General features: G+C 37.0%; 1 protein-coding gene across 2 annotated transcripts in view; it reads right to left on the bottom strand.

Annotated features, from left to right (window-relative positions):
• DNAH5 (dynein axonemal heavy chain 5) overlaps positions 1–20,713 on the bottom strand; it is a 134,761-nt gene that overhangs the window by 89,975 nt on the left and 24,073 nt on the right. The window contains exons 13-25 of one of the 2 annotated variants that reach the window (XM_035890683.1): positions 19,557–19,664; positions 18,738–18,823; positions 17,646–17,967; positions 12,989–13,195; positions 11,159–11,330; positions 9,689–9,834; positions 7,314–7,484; positions 6,580–6,811; positions 5,593–5,783; positions 5,411–5,510; positions 4,109–4,227; positions 2,434–2,635; positions 724–959 (exon numbers count right to left, since the gene is read on the bottom strand). In XM_035890683.1, coding sequence (XP_035746576.1) covers positions 724–959; positions 2,434–2,635; positions 4,109–4,227; positions 5,411–5,510; positions 5,593–5,783; positions 6,580–6,811; positions 7,314–7,484; positions 9,689–9,834; positions 11,159–11,330; positions 12,989–13,195; positions 17,646–17,967; positions 18,738–18,823; positions 19,557–19,664 — 2,292 coding nt within the window. Of the gene's footprint in view, positions 1–723; positions 960–2,433; positions 2,636–4,108; positions 4,246–5,410; positions 5,511–5,592; positions 5,784–6,579; positions 6,823–7,313; positions 7,485–9,688; positions 9,835–11,158; positions 11,331–12,988; positions 13,196–17,645; positions 17,968–18,737; positions 18,824–19,556; positions 19,665–20,713 lie in introns of both variants that reach the window. The other variant, XM_009635133.1, reaches the window with a different exon arrangement.

Here is a 20,713-nt window from a genome sequence, read left to right as displayed (position 1 = left end):
TCTCACCAGAGCAGAGTAGAGGGGCAGAATCACCTCCCTTGACCTGCTGGCCACGCTTCTCCCGATGCAGCCCAGAGTACGGTTGGCTTTCTGGGCTGCCAGCGCACATTGCCAGCTCATGTCCAGCTCTTCATCCACCAGCACCCTCAAGTCCCTCTCGGCAGGGCTGCTCTCGATCCTTTCTTCCCTCAGCCTGTATTGATACTGGGGGTTACCCTGAGCCAGGTGCAGAACCTTGCACTTGGCCTTGTTGAACCTCATGAGGTTCACATTTATTTAAAGCAGTGATATAGCTGATAAAGCAATCACTCTCACACATTCTTATATAATCTGCCTAACCATTAGCTTTCTCCTCTTCTGGAGAGAGGAAATCTAGGCGGGGGGGAAAGGAAAATCACTGCTTTTCATACACAGACGACTTCTTCCACCAAGTACCAAAAGCTTTCTTGCATTAAATACCTGTATTCTCTTCTTTGTATTACCCAAATCACTCAATTTCCACACTATTCACTAAACCACGTCTTGCCTCAAGAAGTTTACATTTGTCCAAATGAGACAGAATCATTCCAGATCAGACAGGCTTACAGAACCATAACAAGTCTGCCACCAAACATTTAACGCATATCAGCTCATACCTTTTCAAAGTGCACTATTAAGCTTTAACCCAGAAAAAAATTGCTCTGTTGAAACAGTACCCAGACATGCAACATTCCTGTTAACTACCTCAATGGGCCCGACTTGAGAGTCTATGGAGATCTGTAGTTCTCTGATCTCTTTTAAAGCTGACATGGCTGTTCGTATATCATCCAGATCCTTGATGTGGCGATTTAACTTCTTGCCAGTTTCCTCTATAAAAGCAAAAATTGCTTCCATCTCTGTTCGATACTTCTTATTACAATGACACCCCAGCAAAGTCATCCAGGCTTTGGTTTCCATTCTCAGTGCTATCTTCAAATCAGCTAAAACCATTGAACAATAAATAGATATTTAGATATTGTAGATATTTTTTCAGATGTACTTCTTATCTTTTTTCATTACATGTTCTCTTCACACCCAGTTCTAGTTTTTCAGTCTAACCACCCATGTACAGAGAAGATGCAATTGCATTGACACCTTTGAGTGGTTTACAGGATTGCTTTCCTCCTAATCTCAGAATGTATCTTCTTTTCCAGTAGGCTGGACTCCACACTTCTCATCTTGTTCATATACCATTATACACATTTCTGTCCTACACATCACTGACAGATTGGTTGATATTCTCATCTAAGTCTAAAATCTTTTAAAAAATTAATGTTTAAAAAAATATAATGCGGGGGGGAAGTAAGAGTCTGGCTGAAAGCTGAAGAAACAGGAAGTTTAATCTGACATTTAATGAAATCAAATGGCCCATCAACCATTTAATTTTTATAAGTTTTATCTGTAGCATAAGTGGAACCAAGTGACAAACATTTAGAGAGAAAACTGAGGTCTTGCTGAGTTGCTGCTCAATTTTGCAACAATCCAGCTGATTTCTCTAAAGCTCTGCCATTAAATTCAAATTTCTTCCTCACAGTTCTCAACAGAAGAGTCAAAAATCAATACCAACACAGGCATTACATAAAATTTTAGCTGGATATAATTTCAACCCTGTTACCTATTCATTCCCTGTGCAGATCTCACTTGCATGTCTTCCTTTTTACACAGTGCCTCTTCCCATGCTTAGCTCTCACACCTGATGGTCTCTTTTATTTATTAAATATCAGAAATACCTCACCTCCATCGAGTTTCAACAGCCAGCTTGTTTCTCTAGTTCTTTACCTTATAATATAATCAAAGACATTTGGTTGACATTCTTTCCTACTGAAGAAAACATTCTGCTTCCTCAGATTTAACATCAACTGCAAAATCAGCTGCACGCATTTCTTACAGTCCATCATAGTTCCCAGCTGTCCTTTCTTTTGTACTGGTGTAAAATGTGTATGCTAATTTTAGTTAGGTGATGTGGAACCTGAGCTACAAAAAAGTAAAGATCTGAGGCCTGGCTTTCAGGACAAAAAGGGAGTCAGTAACAACACTTACGCTTCACTTAACAGTGTTAAATAAAAGGCTTTTCAACTGTCTCATTACATGCAGCCAGGCAAGGAGAAAAGCAACATAAACGTATCATCTTACTCCCATAAAATACGTATCTATGGGGGTCAGAAGGATACACAAACATCTACCATCCACCCCATAGGTGAGCAGAAGTATCCAGGTGGGGAAGAAGTTCCAGCTGAGATACCCTTGTATCTAGCATTTTGTTTGCATGCATTTACAACCAAAACAGCAGCCATTCTCTCTTTATCTTTTCCACCGTTAACCTAGCTCAACCATCCAAAACTAAGCAGCATCTCTCCTTCCTACAGGAGTCAGAAGGTACATGTCTCTAGAGAGAAGTGGAAAGCTGAACTCTACCAGTGTACAGTGCAATAGCTCCCACGCAGATGTACTCAGGCTCAGAATTGATTTTCAGCTCCAAGTCTTGGAAATGCAGAATTTCAGATTCAAATTCAGAGAGTAACGGGTTTCCCATCATTAATTTATCAATGGTTTCCTCCTTGTCCCTCTGCCATATATGGTGGTAGCAACTAAAACTCTCCAAAGCTGTAAGAACTTCCTGAAACACATTACAAGTGCAAAGAAAGATTTTCAGCATTATATGTATAGCATACATATAATTTCTTAGCATCTGCTAGTTAGAATACACTAAGAACTCCATAGTGAAGCAGGTTGCATCACCTCACTAAACAGAAGGCTGCTGGTAAATTTATGCTAAAGCAAGTTCCATTAGCAATCACAAGCCTTGCCAGGAATTGTATACTAATCACATTCAATTTGTCAAATCAGTTACAGTATTCTCTAATGAAGTGATTCTTCAGTCAATAGAATCCTAGGAATCAGTGGGAAGTAAAATATTCCTTTAAGACTAGGATACAGTACATTTGTCCTTCCCTACCACTAGCAACTGAAACCTGAGCTCCAGGGTCCAACATAACAAGTACAGCAGTAACTCAATTAATTCTTAAATAATAAAGTTAAGACAAATTTTTTTTACATGTATGACATTGGTGATGTTAACATTAAATTCTACACTCATTTCAGCTACCTTTGATTTTAGTATCATTTAAGGAGTATGCAGCAGAATTATTTTTCTGGTTCTCAGGAGTTCAGGAAAGTGTCAAAGTTAAATCATCATCACTTCAGCTAATTAAACAAGTAAATGAGAGGTGACTGTTATAAGAGATAATCCACACCATGACTTAGGATAAACAGTGCTTGCAGACATTTAAACCTGGATAAACAATAAAAGTTTCCAATTACAAAATAATGAGTATCAAAATACCAAGATCTCTATCCACCATTATTAACTGCATCTTAGTCTTCAGCACAAGCCTTTATGTCATTGTGCTAGCTATGCTTTAGTACCACTGAAGCGACAAGCCTTTGAATCAACAATTTCGACCTGGCAAGGCTCCATCGTAAGGCTGGACCGGCCCCAGGAGGAACTGATGCAGTTCCCCAAGGAAATATCCATTCAATACCTGCAGTTTACTAGAGAGTACATAGAATAAGAAAAGGGCAAAGAAATTATGCATATCTCTTAAGCTATGCCCTAACCTCCCATGGCAAATCCTATGCAGCACTTTACAAATGCCAAGCTGACAGCCAGTTTTCTTCCAAAAACTTTCATAAGTCATGCTGGCTTCATTAGAATTTCTATGTGAACAAAACTGTATTAAACACAAACCAGTACTAAACCAGTTCTATATTAAATACACACAACTCAACTATACCTAGAGGTTTTTTATGATGTTTTACCAACTGGAGATATGTTTTTAATCAGAACAAAATTTTACTTTATGTAATATTCAAAACCTCATACATTTTTGAACATGGTACACTTAACCCATGTTACACTTCCAAAGCCTATTTGCAAATTTGCAGCCACGTGTTTTCCATCCACCATCCTACACTTTTTCATTTATATGTTTAATCACTCCTTTAAATGCTTTACTGTCCAAGAATATTAAAAGTAATACATTAATATCCTATGGACAGTAATATTAAATTAACATCTTGATTGTCTTACCCTTTTTGTAGAATTAATAGCAGTGCTGAGTAAAGATACTAATTTAATAATTTCTTTGTTCTCTGCAACACTCTTGAAGTAGTTCTGACTTTGCACTGGATCAGACAAACTGAGTGACGCTGTGTCCGACACACTATCTGTAAAGGCAGATTCAAATACAAAAGCAGTTTCAGTACAGACATACTGTTTAGGCCAAGCAAATTCCTAAAAAACCTAATGACCTATTTTTCAATAAGCATGCATTTTAAAGCTAAGTGTTCTTATTAATCAAAAAGGCAACTAGAAGTCTAGGAGGCCAATATAATTGCCACAAACTCATAAACCTCTCCATTTTAGGAAACTTGCTTCATCTAGACACTCTGTCAGACTTGGAAAAAGTTCCACTCCTATCTTTCAAATATAATCTTTCCAATATAATCTTTCCTTTACCTCTCACCCCTCCCCAAGGTTTATCTTGTACACTTCACCTAAATGATTTACTGATATGTCAGCATTGAGCAAATCCAGAAATATTTTTATTTTCTGAAATAACATGGGGTAGACCACAATTGACAATTTGAAATACAAATTAAGGTTAAATCTAAGATGATCATAGGCAGTCCTCAAAAGGAAAGAAAGATAAAAGGAAGGTCCATTAGTTAGCAAATGCCCACAAGACTGAATTTAATTAATGCCTTCAATAACTTAATTCCATGTCTGATCACAAAACAGATTAAGTTAAAATCCTTTTAGAAATTTTAGTCTATTCAGTCCTCTACACAATCCTCTCTCCACCAATACTTCAATTTCTACAGATATTTCTATTCAACACCAGGTTTTGTTTAAGTTCATCTTACCTTTCTTAAAGGAATTTCAGCACAAGTTTTAAGATGCCGCTGACCATGCCAAGTTACAAACCACATTGGCAAATCATAAAAAATCATTTGTGTAGCAATAATGACTATAATTGTTTTCCAAATTCGTTCATAATTTCTACTATGCTGCCCAAGCTGGCACCCTAACAGCTTTTCACATGCTGCAGGTAGAACCCAAAGTAGTACAATGCTCTTGAGAGGCACAAAAAAATCCCCTTACTCAAATCCACACAAAGACAAGTATCTTCAGGCAAGCCTTGTTTCTAATCACAAAGAGCAGCTCTGGCATTGTTATTATATCCTATTTCTTCTCCGAGGTAGTTTAAAATCTATGAAGTCTTCATTCCACTGCTTTTGGTGCGCTTTGCATTTAATATCCTTTAACACATATTGTATAAATCACATTTACCTAACCTTCAAATTGAGTGATGTCAGAGTTTATCATTACCATGGATGTTTTCCTTTTCAGTCTCTTTCATTCCATCATCAGAATCGCTGTCTCTGCTCTCACACCGCAACACAGCCACTTTTCTCTCTAACATTTTCTCCTGGGGAAGAAATAAAATTTCATTTTCTATTTGCAGTAGTTTTGAAACATTAGTTTTAAGTGAGGCTGTTAAAGACACAAACCTTGGATATTCTCTCTTTACTCCACTGTCCAACTCCTTTCATTACTTTCACAATACTATCTACAGCTTTATTAAGCGTCTGCTGTACTTCATCCAAAGAAGGTGTCATAATGATATTAGGGATAGACAGGTTAATACTAGTCCTAATTATAGGATGAGCATTTTTTTTCTGCTTAGAAGGATTGTGATATTCTAAATGAAAGAAAAAAAAAAAAAAGGTTGTTCACATTTTTTTAAAGATGTAAAACTAGGCATTGTAATGATATAAAAAAGTATATACATCCTAGTGTTGAGTATTGAGTGCAATTTCTTAAGGAAAAAAGATTCCTGAGTAATTTACAAGACATAAAACTAAGTGCCATGCTATTTCTCTCCATGAAGCTCCTCTTCAAGCTCTGTGCGGCTACACTCTGTTTAGCAGAAAATTTTGTTGTCTGTCTTGTAATCCCAGTCAGCATATTAAATTGAGCACAACAACTCCTTAGAATCTCATAATATAGTATGCTATAGAGACCAAATACAAATGCCTATATTTTTGTTTCTGATAACAAAACAAGTAACAAGAAAACACTTTAAAAGAGTGTTCCATCATAATGTATAGAAAGATCTGAAGGCAATTAGTAAGTGAAAGAGAACACACCTCTTTTTCTATTGGGATTTTTTCATAGTTTTATGTAAAATCCAAAGTGAAACAGGTAACCACTTACCAAGTCCAGCTCCAAATACAATATCTAGCTTCAGAACAGTACATTCAGTCTTAAGAGAAATAGCATCATGATGACACATGCCTACATTCCTACTCTCACAGAAAAGAAATCCTTTGGAAATATACCATGTTATCAATTGTGATTTAACAAGACAGCTTATTCAAACTCCCTTTGTTTTCCCCTCTTTTACTTATGAGTCTCTTTTTTATACAGTTCTGGGATATTACATTTATATATTTATTTTTATAGGCTAAGAAAGCAAAGTACTATAATACGGCCACCTAAGAAGTCGATCATTGAAGATGCATGGATGCGCTTGCGTATGGTCTCCAGGCTGTTTCGCGTGACTTTCAAAAGGGCATCAATATTACAATGATTGAAGTAGGAAAGCAGTTCATTGGCTTCTTCCTCTAACATTTCTAAATCTGTTCTCTTCCTCTTTGCTGGAGGAGACAGTCCAGCCCATATCTCACTGGAATTGTGGGAAGAAGTCAAGCTTTTTGATCTTCTTTCCTCTTCCATTGCTAAAACATCATAAATCTAGTTAGTTAAATTGACTTAAGGACTTGAAAACACAATAAAGCAACACCTCCACAGGTGTCTGAAATACAGCTAAATTTTACAGAACTGCAGATTATACTAATTTGTAATCTGTACCTCAATGTAACAGTCCTTTTACCCCTATCCACCTTCTCTACTCAGTACAAACTTGTATAATTATCACCAAAATTTAGATATTATTTCTTATACTCTTTCTCTAGGAAGTCCAGCAATTAACCAAGGCCTGTCAGTAGCTGCTCCTATGGCATTAACATTTCAACATGCAAGTTAGACTGATAATACTGACCTATTTTGCAGATGATAGATGATTGTTAGATGATCCATTATCCAGGCAAATTCAAACAAAGGTCTTCAGACAGTATGTACTGATTGACACTTCAGTCAGCTAAGCTACAATATCACCCAACACATACTATCAGCATGCAAAAGAAACATAAGCACAGAACTACAATACAGTCTTCGTACCTGTATTTTTTCCCCTTATTTCACCAGTGGGTAAAACCAACTGACTTTCTTTTCTGACCTGCAGCTCCGTGTCAAGTAACATGTTAATCAGCTCATTAGCAGCATCTTCCACCAGTGAGCTTTTTAAGTGTAAAGTCCGAGAACCTTTAATACAGAGCTCCTGTTATCAAACCAAGACAAAAACATGTTCTTATCTTGATGGCTTTCCTGTCTATTTCACAGTCATAGCAGCTTTTATTAACAAAAATGCCAAGGCCTCAGATTTGTGAAAAACAAGATCAATAACACAACATTATTTTTAAATTGGTTCGTTCCAAACTATTTAGTCTTGGATTCCTTGTTGTGCCAAACAAGACATCATAAATGTCTTTCAAAATTGCTGTGGATTGTTTCCTAAATCACATGACTCATTCATAGTTAATATAATGGATCAACGTTTACAAAGCATAGTTCCATTAAAGGGCTCCAAAACTTCTTAATTTTCTTAACTTTCCAATGTAGACATGGAAGATTTAACCTTTCTTTTATTGCTATTTTACATTACTTGGCTGTGCCATAAGGAGTATTAGCCAATCATATTTCCCATGTATAGCTAGACAGGAGAGAGAATCTATCAAAAGCTGTATTTATGATTAGAATAAACAAGAAAATTATTAGCTGGGGGGAGAAGGGAACCAAGAATGAGATTTAATAAAATTTGGAAATATATTAAAGTATTATGTATTTTTTCTTTAATTCTTATGGTAAAATTGACCAAGTGCGCTTTAGCCAACTGTAATTTTTAACTGTAATTGACTTTTTTTTTATTCTTTGTTATCTCATATTTCTTTAAGCTTAATCAAATCTGGCTACCTTCATTTAATTAAAAATCAATAATTGGAAAAATTCAGCCATTAGCAAGATTCAGTCATTTCCAAATTTTAAGACACAATCTTTGATCTTCCTAATGATTCAGTCTAGTTGAGAGAGGAGCCAGATCTGATTTGCAATATCACAGCAACTTCTAAACAAAGTACTTTAGGTTTTTTTCCATGGTATATCTATTTTTGTTGCAGCAATTTCTTCAGAAACTTAGAGACACCTGTTAGCAATAGAATTTATTTCTATTCCCTTCTAATTAAAAACTACAATAAGCTTACAAATGTTGCTACTATTTTCATTGTGCCCATAACTGGGGTTAGTATACCACTTACTCCTCTAACTCAAATTGATTGGCTGTTGTGGTGTTGTGATTGCTATGTAGCAGTTCAAGTTTTCTTGCAGAAGATCAACATTAAGCAGTATCAATTATCACACGCTGCTGAGAAGTTTTTTGCGCTCACTCTCACATATTTTTACTTGAGTGAATATACGTTTTAATACTACCCCTACCAGGAAAGCAGCAGCGGGATCAACAAAAAAAACCCCTGTGGATCGTGAGGCTTACAAAATACCATTCATTCCATAAAATGTTATTTTAAGATTTACTTTGTTTTTAACAACAAGCTGAGCTGTGACAAGCCCCAAAAGAGGAAAGGCCAAAGAGTTAAGTACACTAAGAGAAACAAAATTTTAATTTGTAGTATTTATTGCTACAAGAGGCTAGGGATGGGGGTTATCTACGTGATCTTCTACAATCTCTTCCAAAGCAAGGTTTATTTCAGGAGAAAACACAAGTTAGATATTATATCCTAAAATGCCAGAATATCTCACTATTGCCTCATCCAAAATCATTCTGTCATTCAATGTTATTACTAGCTTAATCATTACTGTATTGTAAGTCAATACAGTCAGCGATTAACTAAGTTTACATGCTTACAGTTAATCCTCTTCAACCTAGAAGTATTTTGATGGGGTGAAGTAAGGGGCTCTTCCCAGAATACTTTCAGCCAGGTACTTCTGAGTATATTTTGCACATTCCATTACCAATTCAGGGGAGTTTGAGATTAACAAAGATACTCAGTACACAATAATTTCCATAGTATTTACTCTCCCAGGGAACCAAGTGTACTCCTTATGGAGCTATTCACAGGCATCAGATGGGCAATTCACTTACTTAAAGGCACTAACAAGCAACAATAAGAAAAAAGATACTATCACAGAGGAAAAACATTCAAGTTGAGTGATATCAAAGCATAAAATAAATATCATGCAGTAGTTGGCTTGACATTAATAAGTTCAGAAAAGAACATCTCAGCTCAGACCTCTTTGCATTTGGTATTTTTCTTCCCTTTTAAGGTTCCAGCCAAGCAAGTGGGGATTTCCTTAGCTCAGTTTCCCATGCACGCTTGATTAATTCTGCACTGTTTTTATCTCATAAAAAAAGGGAAAATATCCTAATTCAAAGTCATTGAACTCTTCTTTATGAAAATTTTATCTAATAACCTTAGTCTTTTGGAGAAATTCCTCACAGCTCAGTGGTTCATCTTCTGGCAACTTACAGAGTGGCACTCTATGCATTTCTTGAAGGACAGCATCAATACGAAATTCAACCAAGTCATTCACTCGATCAAGCAGTAACTCCAGCCCAGCTTTTGAAGCAAACAGAAGATTCAAGACAAAGTTTGAAAGAATAGTCTTTTCAGAGTCCTGCTTAAATTTTTACTTCAAAAAACTATCATATTCACTTTTATATGAATTCTACACCTCAACCAGCTTACTTCAAACACCTACACTTTCATGGCAAGGTTCACCACAGAATTAATAATTAATTTTTTGCATAACATATGCTTATCTAGAATATGCTATCCATATCCTAAAAGATATGGATAGTACATGGCATAGTATGTATGCCATATATAGTATGCCAAAATACTATAAATATATATAAAATGAGCTTAAAGTATATGCATTTCTAACACAAAGACATTAAAATTCAATTGAGGTCCAGGAATACTTCTTCTCCTATAGCTTGAACTAGTTACCACTTGAAGAACCTAGTAGCAACAGAAACTTTTGACAAATGAAATGTCTATCCTTCTAAAAAGATGTTAGAAGCCAAATAATAGTTAACAGAAAACAATCACTAGAATTTTCATAGTTTATCAGCAATTAGCTTTCAATGCTGAAATTGAAATAGCAGCAAGGTGCCTGTCCCAGGCTCAAACTACTTGTATTATTCAAAATTAAATTGAGTGCTATGTCAGGTTAGCATCCAAAATGCATTTTAATTTGCCATTTCAAATGAAGAAAATTCCCACTATAACAACTTACATCATTTCAAAAAACAAAATCTATGTTTGATGTAGTAATTAAGCTGAAGCAAAAGGAACTTGGCATCTTCAGAAACAATACTCATCTCAGTGCAATCTTGTGCTAATCTTTTGAAAAGACTACAAGCTCATCTGTTCTCTAAAGCTGTTGCCCAAGATGTGCGTGCATCAGTTTTTTTAAAGAGACTGATGTTAAAAAAAATAATTTAATATGAAAAGCTATTGAGCAGTGACAGTGCCAACTGAGATGAGATATTATTCCCTGAGAACTTGTTTTGTATGTTATAGAAACAAAAGGCAAGATTAAGGAAAAGATTGAAACCTCGGAGCTCTTTTAAAAAGTAGCTATCATTCTTTGAATTCAGAATACACAGGACCTTTTGCACACTACTTTCTGCTTGGTTTAATCTTAACTGCCATCCCATCCATACTAATAAAAATTTGACAAATATGTGAAACAAAAAGAAGGTGTTGTTATAAAGCAGATGTTTCATGAAGTACAGGACAGGTGAAAATTCTGATTTCTATCATGTATAAGTCAATGAAGTGCAAATCATATAAAGGGTAGTAAGCTTAATAATGTTGCTTGCATTAGTATAGAAACAAACAAGCAGAAGCTAATGGAAGGAGGCAAGTGACTCACCTAGCTTGTAAAATACTCTATTAATGTATTTCTCAATATTAAAAGATCCCCAGGTCAGTAACATTAGACCTGGCTGGATAGCATCATCTACATTTGCTAGTCGAGGAGCCATCAGTTGTTCAATAGGGTGTTGTATTTTCAGTTTAATTCTTTTATATTCTGCCAGCATCCTCTGCAATAAACGGAGAATGAAAGCATTAGTTAATATACACTGATTTGAACCTCTTCACGTACACATATTTATCATAACTTAATCTAAGAACATTCCTCCAGATGTACATCAATTAAATTCTTAAACAATAATTAACTGGGAAATGTTTTCATTATTTTTGGCAGAAGTTCACTATTTGTTGCTCTTTACAATAACGCAAGTGCTACTTCATATGGAAGTTCATCTTGGTAGGTTGCATGGGTTTTGATTGGGATGGAGTTAATTTTTTTCATAGTGGTTCATATGGTGCCATGTTTTAGACTGGTGACCAAAACCGTGTGGATAACGCATTGATGTTTTGGTTATTGCTGAACAGTGCTCATACAGCATTGAGGCCTTTTCTGTTTCTTACACTGCCCCACCAGCAAGTAGGCTGGGGACACACAAGAAGCTGGGAGGGAACATGGCCAGGACAGCTGATCAAAGAGATCTCCCATGCCCAGGGCATCACGCTCAAAAATAAAAGCTGGGGGAAGAAGAAGGAAGGGGAGCATTTGTCTTCCCAAGTAACCATGGTACAGCCTAGCTTTCCTGGACTTGGCTAAACACCGGCCTGCCAATGCGAAGTAGTAAATTAATTCATTAATTTGCTTTGCTTCTACGTGCAGTTTTTGCTTTCACTATTAAATTGTCTGTATCTCAACCCACGTGTTTTCGCACTTGTAACCTTCAGATTCTCTCCTCCATCCCACTGCGGCAAGAAAGTGAGCAGCTGTGTGACACTTAGCTGCCCACAGGGGTTAAACCACAACATAGACAGAAAAAGGGTTGCAAATTCCAGTCTCTAAATGGATGTTCCAGGAGGCAAAAAGCCCAAGGATAAAAATGCATCTAAGTGAACTTTTCAGCAGTTTTATTAGACCAGCCTTACCAGAACTTTAATGTGGTATTTGGTTTCTAATGCATCTTTAACCCACTGACCTAATTTCACATATTTTTCAAAAAACAATCCTTGCAATAACTTTATGACTTAATATTATTTTTTTCCTCATTTCAGAATGAAGTAGACCTTTCAAGCTGTAGTTTTCTGGACACCTATCTTTGAATTCTTATCTTGAGTAATTGAGAACCTTGTCTGTTCATAGGTAGACAAAAAGATCCAAAGGATTTAAAAGGTGAGACAAAGAGAAGTTTTAGCTGCTTCTTTTTTTAAACTATTCCACAGACATCTGTGTAAAACACTGGTGCAGGAACTATGCTGCCACTTGCTAGATGCTCTACACTTTTTAAGGGCGAACCACCTGTTCCTCCCTCCCAGCTATCCCCTCAAAGTGTATCCAATGTTGACTCCATCACTGGATGAGAGATAAATTGCTTATCATTTAGAAAACAGGCAACAGAGTGAGGTATCTTGTAAGCCTCCTTTCCTCCCCATCTTCATCTCTTTCCCAAGTTCTGCAGAGCTTCCCTAAACCCATGCATCTTTGAAGTGACTTCACAGAAAATACAAAGCCAAGAAATTCTATTAAAAAGTCCCTCAAGACAGTCATAAAGATGAAAAAATAGATTTGCCAATGTTTTCTTAATGCATAATAGTTGATCTTCATTCTTCCTCTTCCATATTTATAGAACCTAGATATCTTAATGTACACTACAAAAAATAACTAAAACAAACCTACCTGCAAATTGTTGACAATCTTCTTATACCAGTCTCTCTTCTGTTGAATAATACTTGCAAATGGTGGGATTTCAAGGCACATGTGAGCCATGCAATCTGTTTCTCTGATTAAAGTTAATATTTCAGGGTCAAAATTCACAAATAATTCTCCTGTTTCTGAAGCTTTTACCAAGAGAGGTGTCTGAAGTCCTCTTTCAGTAAATTCAATCTGCAGGAAACAAAGTCATCATTCCTGATCAAACAAGTCAGGACAATGAAATGCTTTGTTTGGACATAACTATCATTTTGGCAAATACTAAGATCAGGTAGCTATTGCTGACAATAAAGATCAATATGGTAGGAATCAACAACGAAACTTTATTAACACAATCTGTATGTACCTAAATACTTAGCAATCAAATTAACTGTTCTTTATCCGACAGACATTCTTCTGTTGGTTCTTGGATATCATAAGCTGCATTCCACTGTCCAACATCAAAAGCAGAGCCATAAACTTTACTTCAATCCTCTTAAAACTGAACTCTCATTGCCCTAAAGCCTATTGCACGCTCTGCAGTAAGGCTGCAAACAACCTCCTTGATGAACTAAATTATTCTTGGATACCTTTTGAATAAACTTATCCTCATTTCTCCTTTCACTTGTTTTCCACTACCTAACAGATATACCACACTCCATTCTTAACAGAACTCCTAATTATATCCAACCTCCGGGCAAAATTTTAAAAACACTAAAATTAATCTTTATTATAGATTTTTTAAATTCTTAAAAGGGAAGCCTAATTACATTATTGGTTTAAGTGCCTTATTTGAATATTAGAATATCATTTGTGCTCCATGTGATTAGAAGGGAGAGCATTCATGAGACCACCACACATAGAAAATTTGGCTGATACCAAGAAGTCATGCCTTAGGTATGCAAATTTTTCCTACACGAAAAACTTCTGCTATTCCTATTTTGCAGTTGTCCTTTTCCTGACATAATTTTATTGTTCTTTATTCTCTTCTCAAATTTCATGCATCACATTACATTGAGATGGAGCTTGTTTTTAAGCAATAGCTTCATAACCCATTGATTTCTTTCATTGCACTTTTTTCTTTTTTCATGGAATACACACTGAAAATTTGTACCTCCTTTCAATGTCTAAAATATAGTTGACTATACTGCTTGCTTCATCTGCGTCATGTATTACCATGACATTTTACATAGCATTTTTCAAGAAATCATCTAATCAAGTTTTGTCAGTGAAACTGTCATGCACTACACACTAGCATCAAAGTCACTCAGCACAGCTGCCTTAAACAAGAGCTGAATTTTTTTCTGCGAAGTTCACCAGTAAATCTTACTGCACTCTTCTTTGGACTTCAGAGATTCATTATTCCCATTATCAACCTCTTCCTCTCCCATTTATGTATTTTTTCATACAGTTTACATTATTAAGGTAACAGAAATAAGGGGTACATTGAAGGCACAAATCTTACACTATCATAGAATTACAGGGACCTTAACACTTCCTGGTATTTTATTATTTTAATGTGTCCAAATTGAACACCATTGCCTATAGCACAAAAATAATGGCTTTAAATCTTACGCTGTTAAAAAATGTGGACAAACGAAGTGGTGATGCTATTAAAAAAAAAAGTGGATAAACAAAGTGGTAACCATCCAGTAACAAACAGGCAAAAGGGGGAAAAAATGTCGAGAGATATCAGAAAGTGCCACTAAACTTAACTATTTCCACTGTATAGAAAAAGAAAAAGTAGTAGGAGCTACAGCCCTATTTCTGTTGTGTTTGTATTCCCCACAGGATAATTGCCCCCCTCTCGTTTTTTCTTTTGTTCAGGAGTAGAGCAGGAGTAGAGCAGGAGCTCCACCTTGTGTTCTCTGATACTCATGTCCACATCAAGTCTGCACTTGTTGCCTCAAGAAGACAGAAGCGACTACTGAAAAGTAGTCATATTTTTTTGCCATACCTGGTAGACAAGTGCATTGATGTTCCAGTGGATATACTTTTCATGTATTTCCAATGCAAGTGTGCTCGCTTCAAAAACTTGAAATTGTATTCAAATCCACCCCCTTTTCTTCCCACCTAATGAGTATAAGGTTGGAGAAGGCTCAGCAAGTTTATATGGCTGCCAAGAGGGATTTGACTCTGCTACAGGAGAAACCTGTAGGGACTTACTTTTAGCACAGATCAGAATCAGATCACAGACCAGTGGACCTCATAAAGAAAGGCACCAGTTCAGGAGAGATGCCTTGGATGTTACAGTCACTTTGTAAAAGATGAAAGGAAAATGTACTTGACTGCTCCGTCAAGGCATGGTACATGTAAGAAAATCTGATCTCTAGATCGTCTAGCCAAAGGAGACAGATGTAGCCCCACAGCAAGCATACAAGATCCCTAGGCTTCATAGCTGGGACAAGGAATATATCTTAAAAGTGCCCAGGCAAGGACATAGCAGCAGCAGGTACAATTCAGTGAAAGCTGTCATCAGTGTATTTGGGACAATGCAGGTATCCAGCACAGTACTGGCATCAAAACAGAAATTGAGTCCAAGACAGAAACCCCAAACAAATGCCAAAGACTTTCTGAAGCATCACAATTTCTCTTTCATAAAACATGAGGGATACACATACCACACCAGCTCTCTGTGAAGAGGACATGAAATCAAATCTGGGTTTCTCAAGTTACCAGAATAACCACTTGAAGTTAAGGGCATTTCTAAGTACAATAATGGCAATTTTCATTAATGACTGGGAGAAGGACCAATTATACAGAGGTCAATAGTGCCAAACTTAGATCTGATGTACCCAGAACATAATCTATAATGAAAGAACAGTTGAGGTAATACTCTTCAGGTTCCTTGATTCCTAACTGGCAGTCAACACCAGATTAATCATCAGTTACATATATCCAGTACCAGAGCCAAGACAGTTTGAAAACAGCATATTATACAACCTCTAACACTGTAAACTGTCTCCTGTTTTAGGATACCGAATTGACACAAACACTCCAACTTACAGTCTCAAACAATCAAATCTGAAGATACTTTAGACCTTTATGGCAAATGCAAGTGTGAAGGGGGAAGCAAGAGTCAGGAAATCTTATTAGATTCGATTGGACAAGAGACAGCAGGAACTTCTTGTCTCAGGTCTGGTGTAAGACTAGCTTTGGGAAGACTGATGCACCAGAGATTTTCACATTGTACAAAAGTTGGGGCTGAGGTCCAAGAACAAGAGGCAGATGCATTGCTAATTGTGCCACCAGCTTCAAAACAGTCATCTGGAGATTCTGATCCTTCTGTTTGAGATTTCAGAGGCTGAGGCCAATTTTTCTGCAACATGCTCTTTGACAAGGCAACAAAAAAACTGGAGGTAAAAAATATGCCAATAGAATAGTAGAAACTTCCAGAGATTTCAAGGCTATAAAGTAGTCCCTGCAGAAGCCATCTGATAATATGAAGGCAGTCAGAGGTTCTATGTACAAAATCAGTCAAATGAAATTTAGAACTTAAGGTAAACCATGTTTTCCGAAGAATATTCGGACTACAAAGTATTCTGCCTTATCAAATGGTTGACAGGAAATGAAATGGCTCTGTACAGGGTCCGGCTGGGATGGAGTTAATTCTATTCATAGCAGCTTTTATGGTGCTGTGTTTCAGATTTGTGATCAAAACAATGCTGATAACACACTAATGTTTTCACTATTGCTGACCAGTGCTTGCACAGCATCAAGGCCTTCTCTGTTTCTCACTCTGCCCCCTGCAGTGAGTAGATTGGGGGGTGCACAAGAGGTTGGGTTGGGGCAAAACCAGGCAGATGTCCCAAAATAACCAAAGGGATATTCCATGCCATATAACATCATGCTCAGCAATAAAAAGGGAGAGGTGGGGGTTGGGGGTATAGCCATCTTTTGCTCTGGAACTGGTTGGACATTGGTCTACCCAGGAGACATGGCAAGTGATTGCCTCTGCAACATTTATTTTGTTTTCTTCCTCTCTTCCTCCACTTCTTCACTTACTAAAGAGCTTTTTTACCTTGAGCCACAAGTTTTCTTGCTTTTACTTTTCTTTTCCTCTTCCGTATCCTGCTGGGGGTGGGCAGGGGTAAGTGACCAAGTGGCTGTGTGGTACTTAGCTGCCTGCCAGGGTTAACCCACAACAGGCTCAAGACACACTTGTGCACCGAGTGTGCTATTAATTCCACGGGATGCTCTCTCCGTTGAGACTAGATGCTTTTCATATGTATGTTCACTCAGAGTATACCCATGAATTATCACTCAAAAAGCAAATCCATATTGTGCAGACCAGAGGAAACCTCTGTGTCTGCTTCTACCTTAAGCTAACCAGCTGACAAAACTCCTCTCATCAAGCTACAGGCAGTACAGGTACTGTTTAGTAATAGAAACACTTTCTTATAAAGTACCTTTTCTTATTCATTCAATTTCTTAAGAGGTATCCTAAGTCTACAGCTTAGCATACCTGACTACTGCTATTAACCAGAGATTCCTTCACACTACTGTAACCCAGAGTTTCACTGAGGCCTGAAACAACAGGAATCCAATCCAACCCATAAAGCTAGGTGTTGTTAGTCTACCAACAGCAAAAATCCACCACATTTTTTTTTAAAAGAAATATCCTAACCAAAATCAGCTGTTTTACCTGCTGAAGCCATGCCCTGTGGTAGATGACCTCAAACTCCGTAAGAACTTTTGCTACTTTGTTGTAGTTGCGGATTATGCGCTTGCCATCTGGTGTTTTCAGAACAGCCGGGTGCCGCTGGAAAGACTCCATGGGCTCCTGGATCCTATGGAATAGGTGGCGTGCCCACAAGATCTTACCAGCTATTGGAGGCAGATTACGAGCCAGTGGAGGGTCCTGCTTCTGCCTAGTGTAGATCTTACAGACTGTTTCTATGTCACGACCGTAGTTTTGAAGTACTTTCTGATACTTTTCATGAACGCCAAGATTTGGGATTTGTAATCTGCTTAGAAAAATAATAATCATTAAAAAAAAAATCCTTCAATACTTCTGAAATTCTTCTGATGCATTGTTGGAAAATACAGTCATTCCAGATTCCCTTGCAGTCTTCAGAAAATAACTACTTTGACAGCAGAGTTTTCACTAAAGCTTGAACAAATGCTATCACAACCTGATTCCAGGCAACCAAGATTTAGACCAGATGATAAAAGTTTCCAAGTAAGCCTACAGGTTTTTGTCACTATTTTCAAACACTGAGCTAAAATTATGTGCAGCAAACTGTAACCAATCCGCCACTAGCAGTCTACTCCATTAAACAGAATATTATAAGAAAGCTGGTGCAATAAAGACTGAGGCTGCTTTGCAACAATGTGAATTTATCAAGACAAATTTCACTGTTTCCTAATACAAGCATCTTACTCTCTCATAACTGCACTATGTTGACAAATTAATGTCATCGTTCAAGGACAAAGCTGAGGCAAATATGCTAACAGCCATAAAGTATTCCTGTACTTATGCTAATTTTGAAAGATGAAGTTCAAAGTCCACATACTTTACATTTTCCAATACAAGAAAAATATGTTTTCTATTCATCCACACTGCTGAGAAGACATCCCTTAACAGAGCTAAACAGTTGAGTGAGAGGAGGTTGAGTTGTTTTTCATTTGTATTTCAGGACATGCCTCCTGCTCTGCTCCCCTGCCTTCCCACCACCCTCAAAGTGTTATTTCCATTGCCTGGCAGAATGCTAGCAATCTAGAGAGGACACGGTACCTTTCAAATTTCTTCAGCATACTCAGTGCTCTTTCAGTGTTCAGAATATTTTCAAAGGTAATGTCCATGAAAATCCTTAATTGATCCTGAAGGAGAGCAAGTAATTCTACAGCAGAGAACTATATAAGGCATGCACCTCAAATATACCATGTATTATTTGACAGGATTTATCATGCACTATATTAGACCATAATTTGTTTATGTGAAACTAATCTCAATAAGTACCAATTTTCCCTTTCTTTCTTCTCTCAAGAATTAAACAAAATACAACCAACTTACAAGGCATTTTCTTTCTAAGTTCCCTCCATAGCTGTGTAACCAACAGAAGCTTTTGTATCCTCAAATGTTCCACCACGCTGAGAGCCCACAAAGAATGCTTCCTTACCCCTTTGGCAGCCAAAGCAAGCCAAGCATTTATTTTAATTTTTTTCTTCTACAAATATCCTTTCCTTCCACCAACTAGTGAGTTCAGAACTAAGGGAAAGTGAATTATCTGATTTGCTTGTGCTATTCTCCCATTCACCCAGTGAAATCATCCATTTCTGTGTTATTCTTGCTAGCATAACTCCCAAATAAAATACAGTCATGAAAAATCCTTTTGTTGGAGGCTCTCAAGGCTCTTTCTGGCCTATTCTATGAAACTGGTCTGAAAGTTAGATAATAAATGCAAGCTTTGAAGTGGAGCTACATTAGAATACTTTTTCAATTTCGGAATACATCTCAGAGCTGCATAATTTGTTTGGTGGTAACTCAGAGGTATTTTTGATTTCATGAGAATTAATCTGTAAATTAAATTCTTATTTGAATCATAAAACCTACATGAAGATCATTTATGTCTTTGCAAAACTCTTCATAGTCTTGGTCAAAATCAGTCTTCCGTTGATCCAAGAAATTGTAATGCCTTTGCTTCATCATGTCAACAATGCCCTAAACAATTTCACAGAAAAAGAAAATCATCACAAAAAAATGTCTTATCAAAAGGACTTACCACACCAAAATATTTAGCACAACAGGCTGTGCACATTCACATTTTACCCTTGCCATTAGTTACCAGTATTTGCTGAGCAATATAAGCAAAGCACTTAAATGACATGTTTGCAGGGAACAAGTTGGTGCAATGGCCATATGAATTTCATTTACATTATTTACTTCTGGTTTAAGTCAAATAGAACTTAAGACTCCTGCTTTTCCTCAGAGACATTTGTTACCCATTAAATACTCTCTCATGCAGAGGTTCATTATTTCTATTTAAAAGTTAACAAAGTTCAACATAGAAAAATATTTTCACATTAGTATTTTCCATATCTTTAAATTAACTGATGCCATTGAAAAACAGACTATTCAAAATCACAGTAAGATGCAGCACATTGCCAGCCCAGGATTTATTATTCCTGGCTTCTCTTACATAGCTGCTGTCCACTCAAATGAAAGTACATCTTAATCAGCATCTCCCTTGAGCTGTACACACAGCTAAAGGATTTCTAATGATGAACCACTGTTCAACACCCTGGTAGTTTACCACAGTACAGCTATGAAGCTCAACATGTTTTCAGCACAGCAGACTTCCACCATTTTATTAGGTCACCTGAACTTCAATTTTATTGCTTTGCTGTAAATAAAAAATCCATCCTTTCCTCGAAAACCAAGAAAAGCCTAGATAGCAACTAAGTGGTAAAGCATAAAGAACTGCAACATGTCCTAAGGGAACTGGCCGATGTAGTCGCCACTCTCCATGATATTTGAAAAGTCATGGCAGTCAGGTGAAGTTCCTGGTGACTGGAAAAAGGGAAACATTGTACTCATTTTCAAAAAGGGTAGAAAAGAAGACCCTGGGAACTACCAACCTGTCAGCCTCACCTCTGTGCCTGAGAAGATCATGGAACAGATCCTCCTAGAAGCTATGCTAAAGCACATGGAGGCCAGGGAGGTAATTCAAGATAGCCAGCATGGCTTCACCAAGGGCAAGTCCTGCCTGA

Source organism: Egretta garzetta, unplaced genomic scaffold, assembly GCF_000687185.1.
Source record: "Egretta garzetta isolate BGI_Z169 unplaced genomic scaffold, ASM68718v1 scaffold413, whole genome shotgun sequence".
In the NCBI taxonomy this organism is placed as follows: Eukaryota; Metazoa; Chordata; class Aves; order Pelecaniformes; family Ardeidae; genus Egretta; species Egretta garzetta.
The sequence above is the reverse complement of the archived record's forward strand: the minus strand, read 5'-3'. Positions and strand labels throughout refer to the sequence as shown.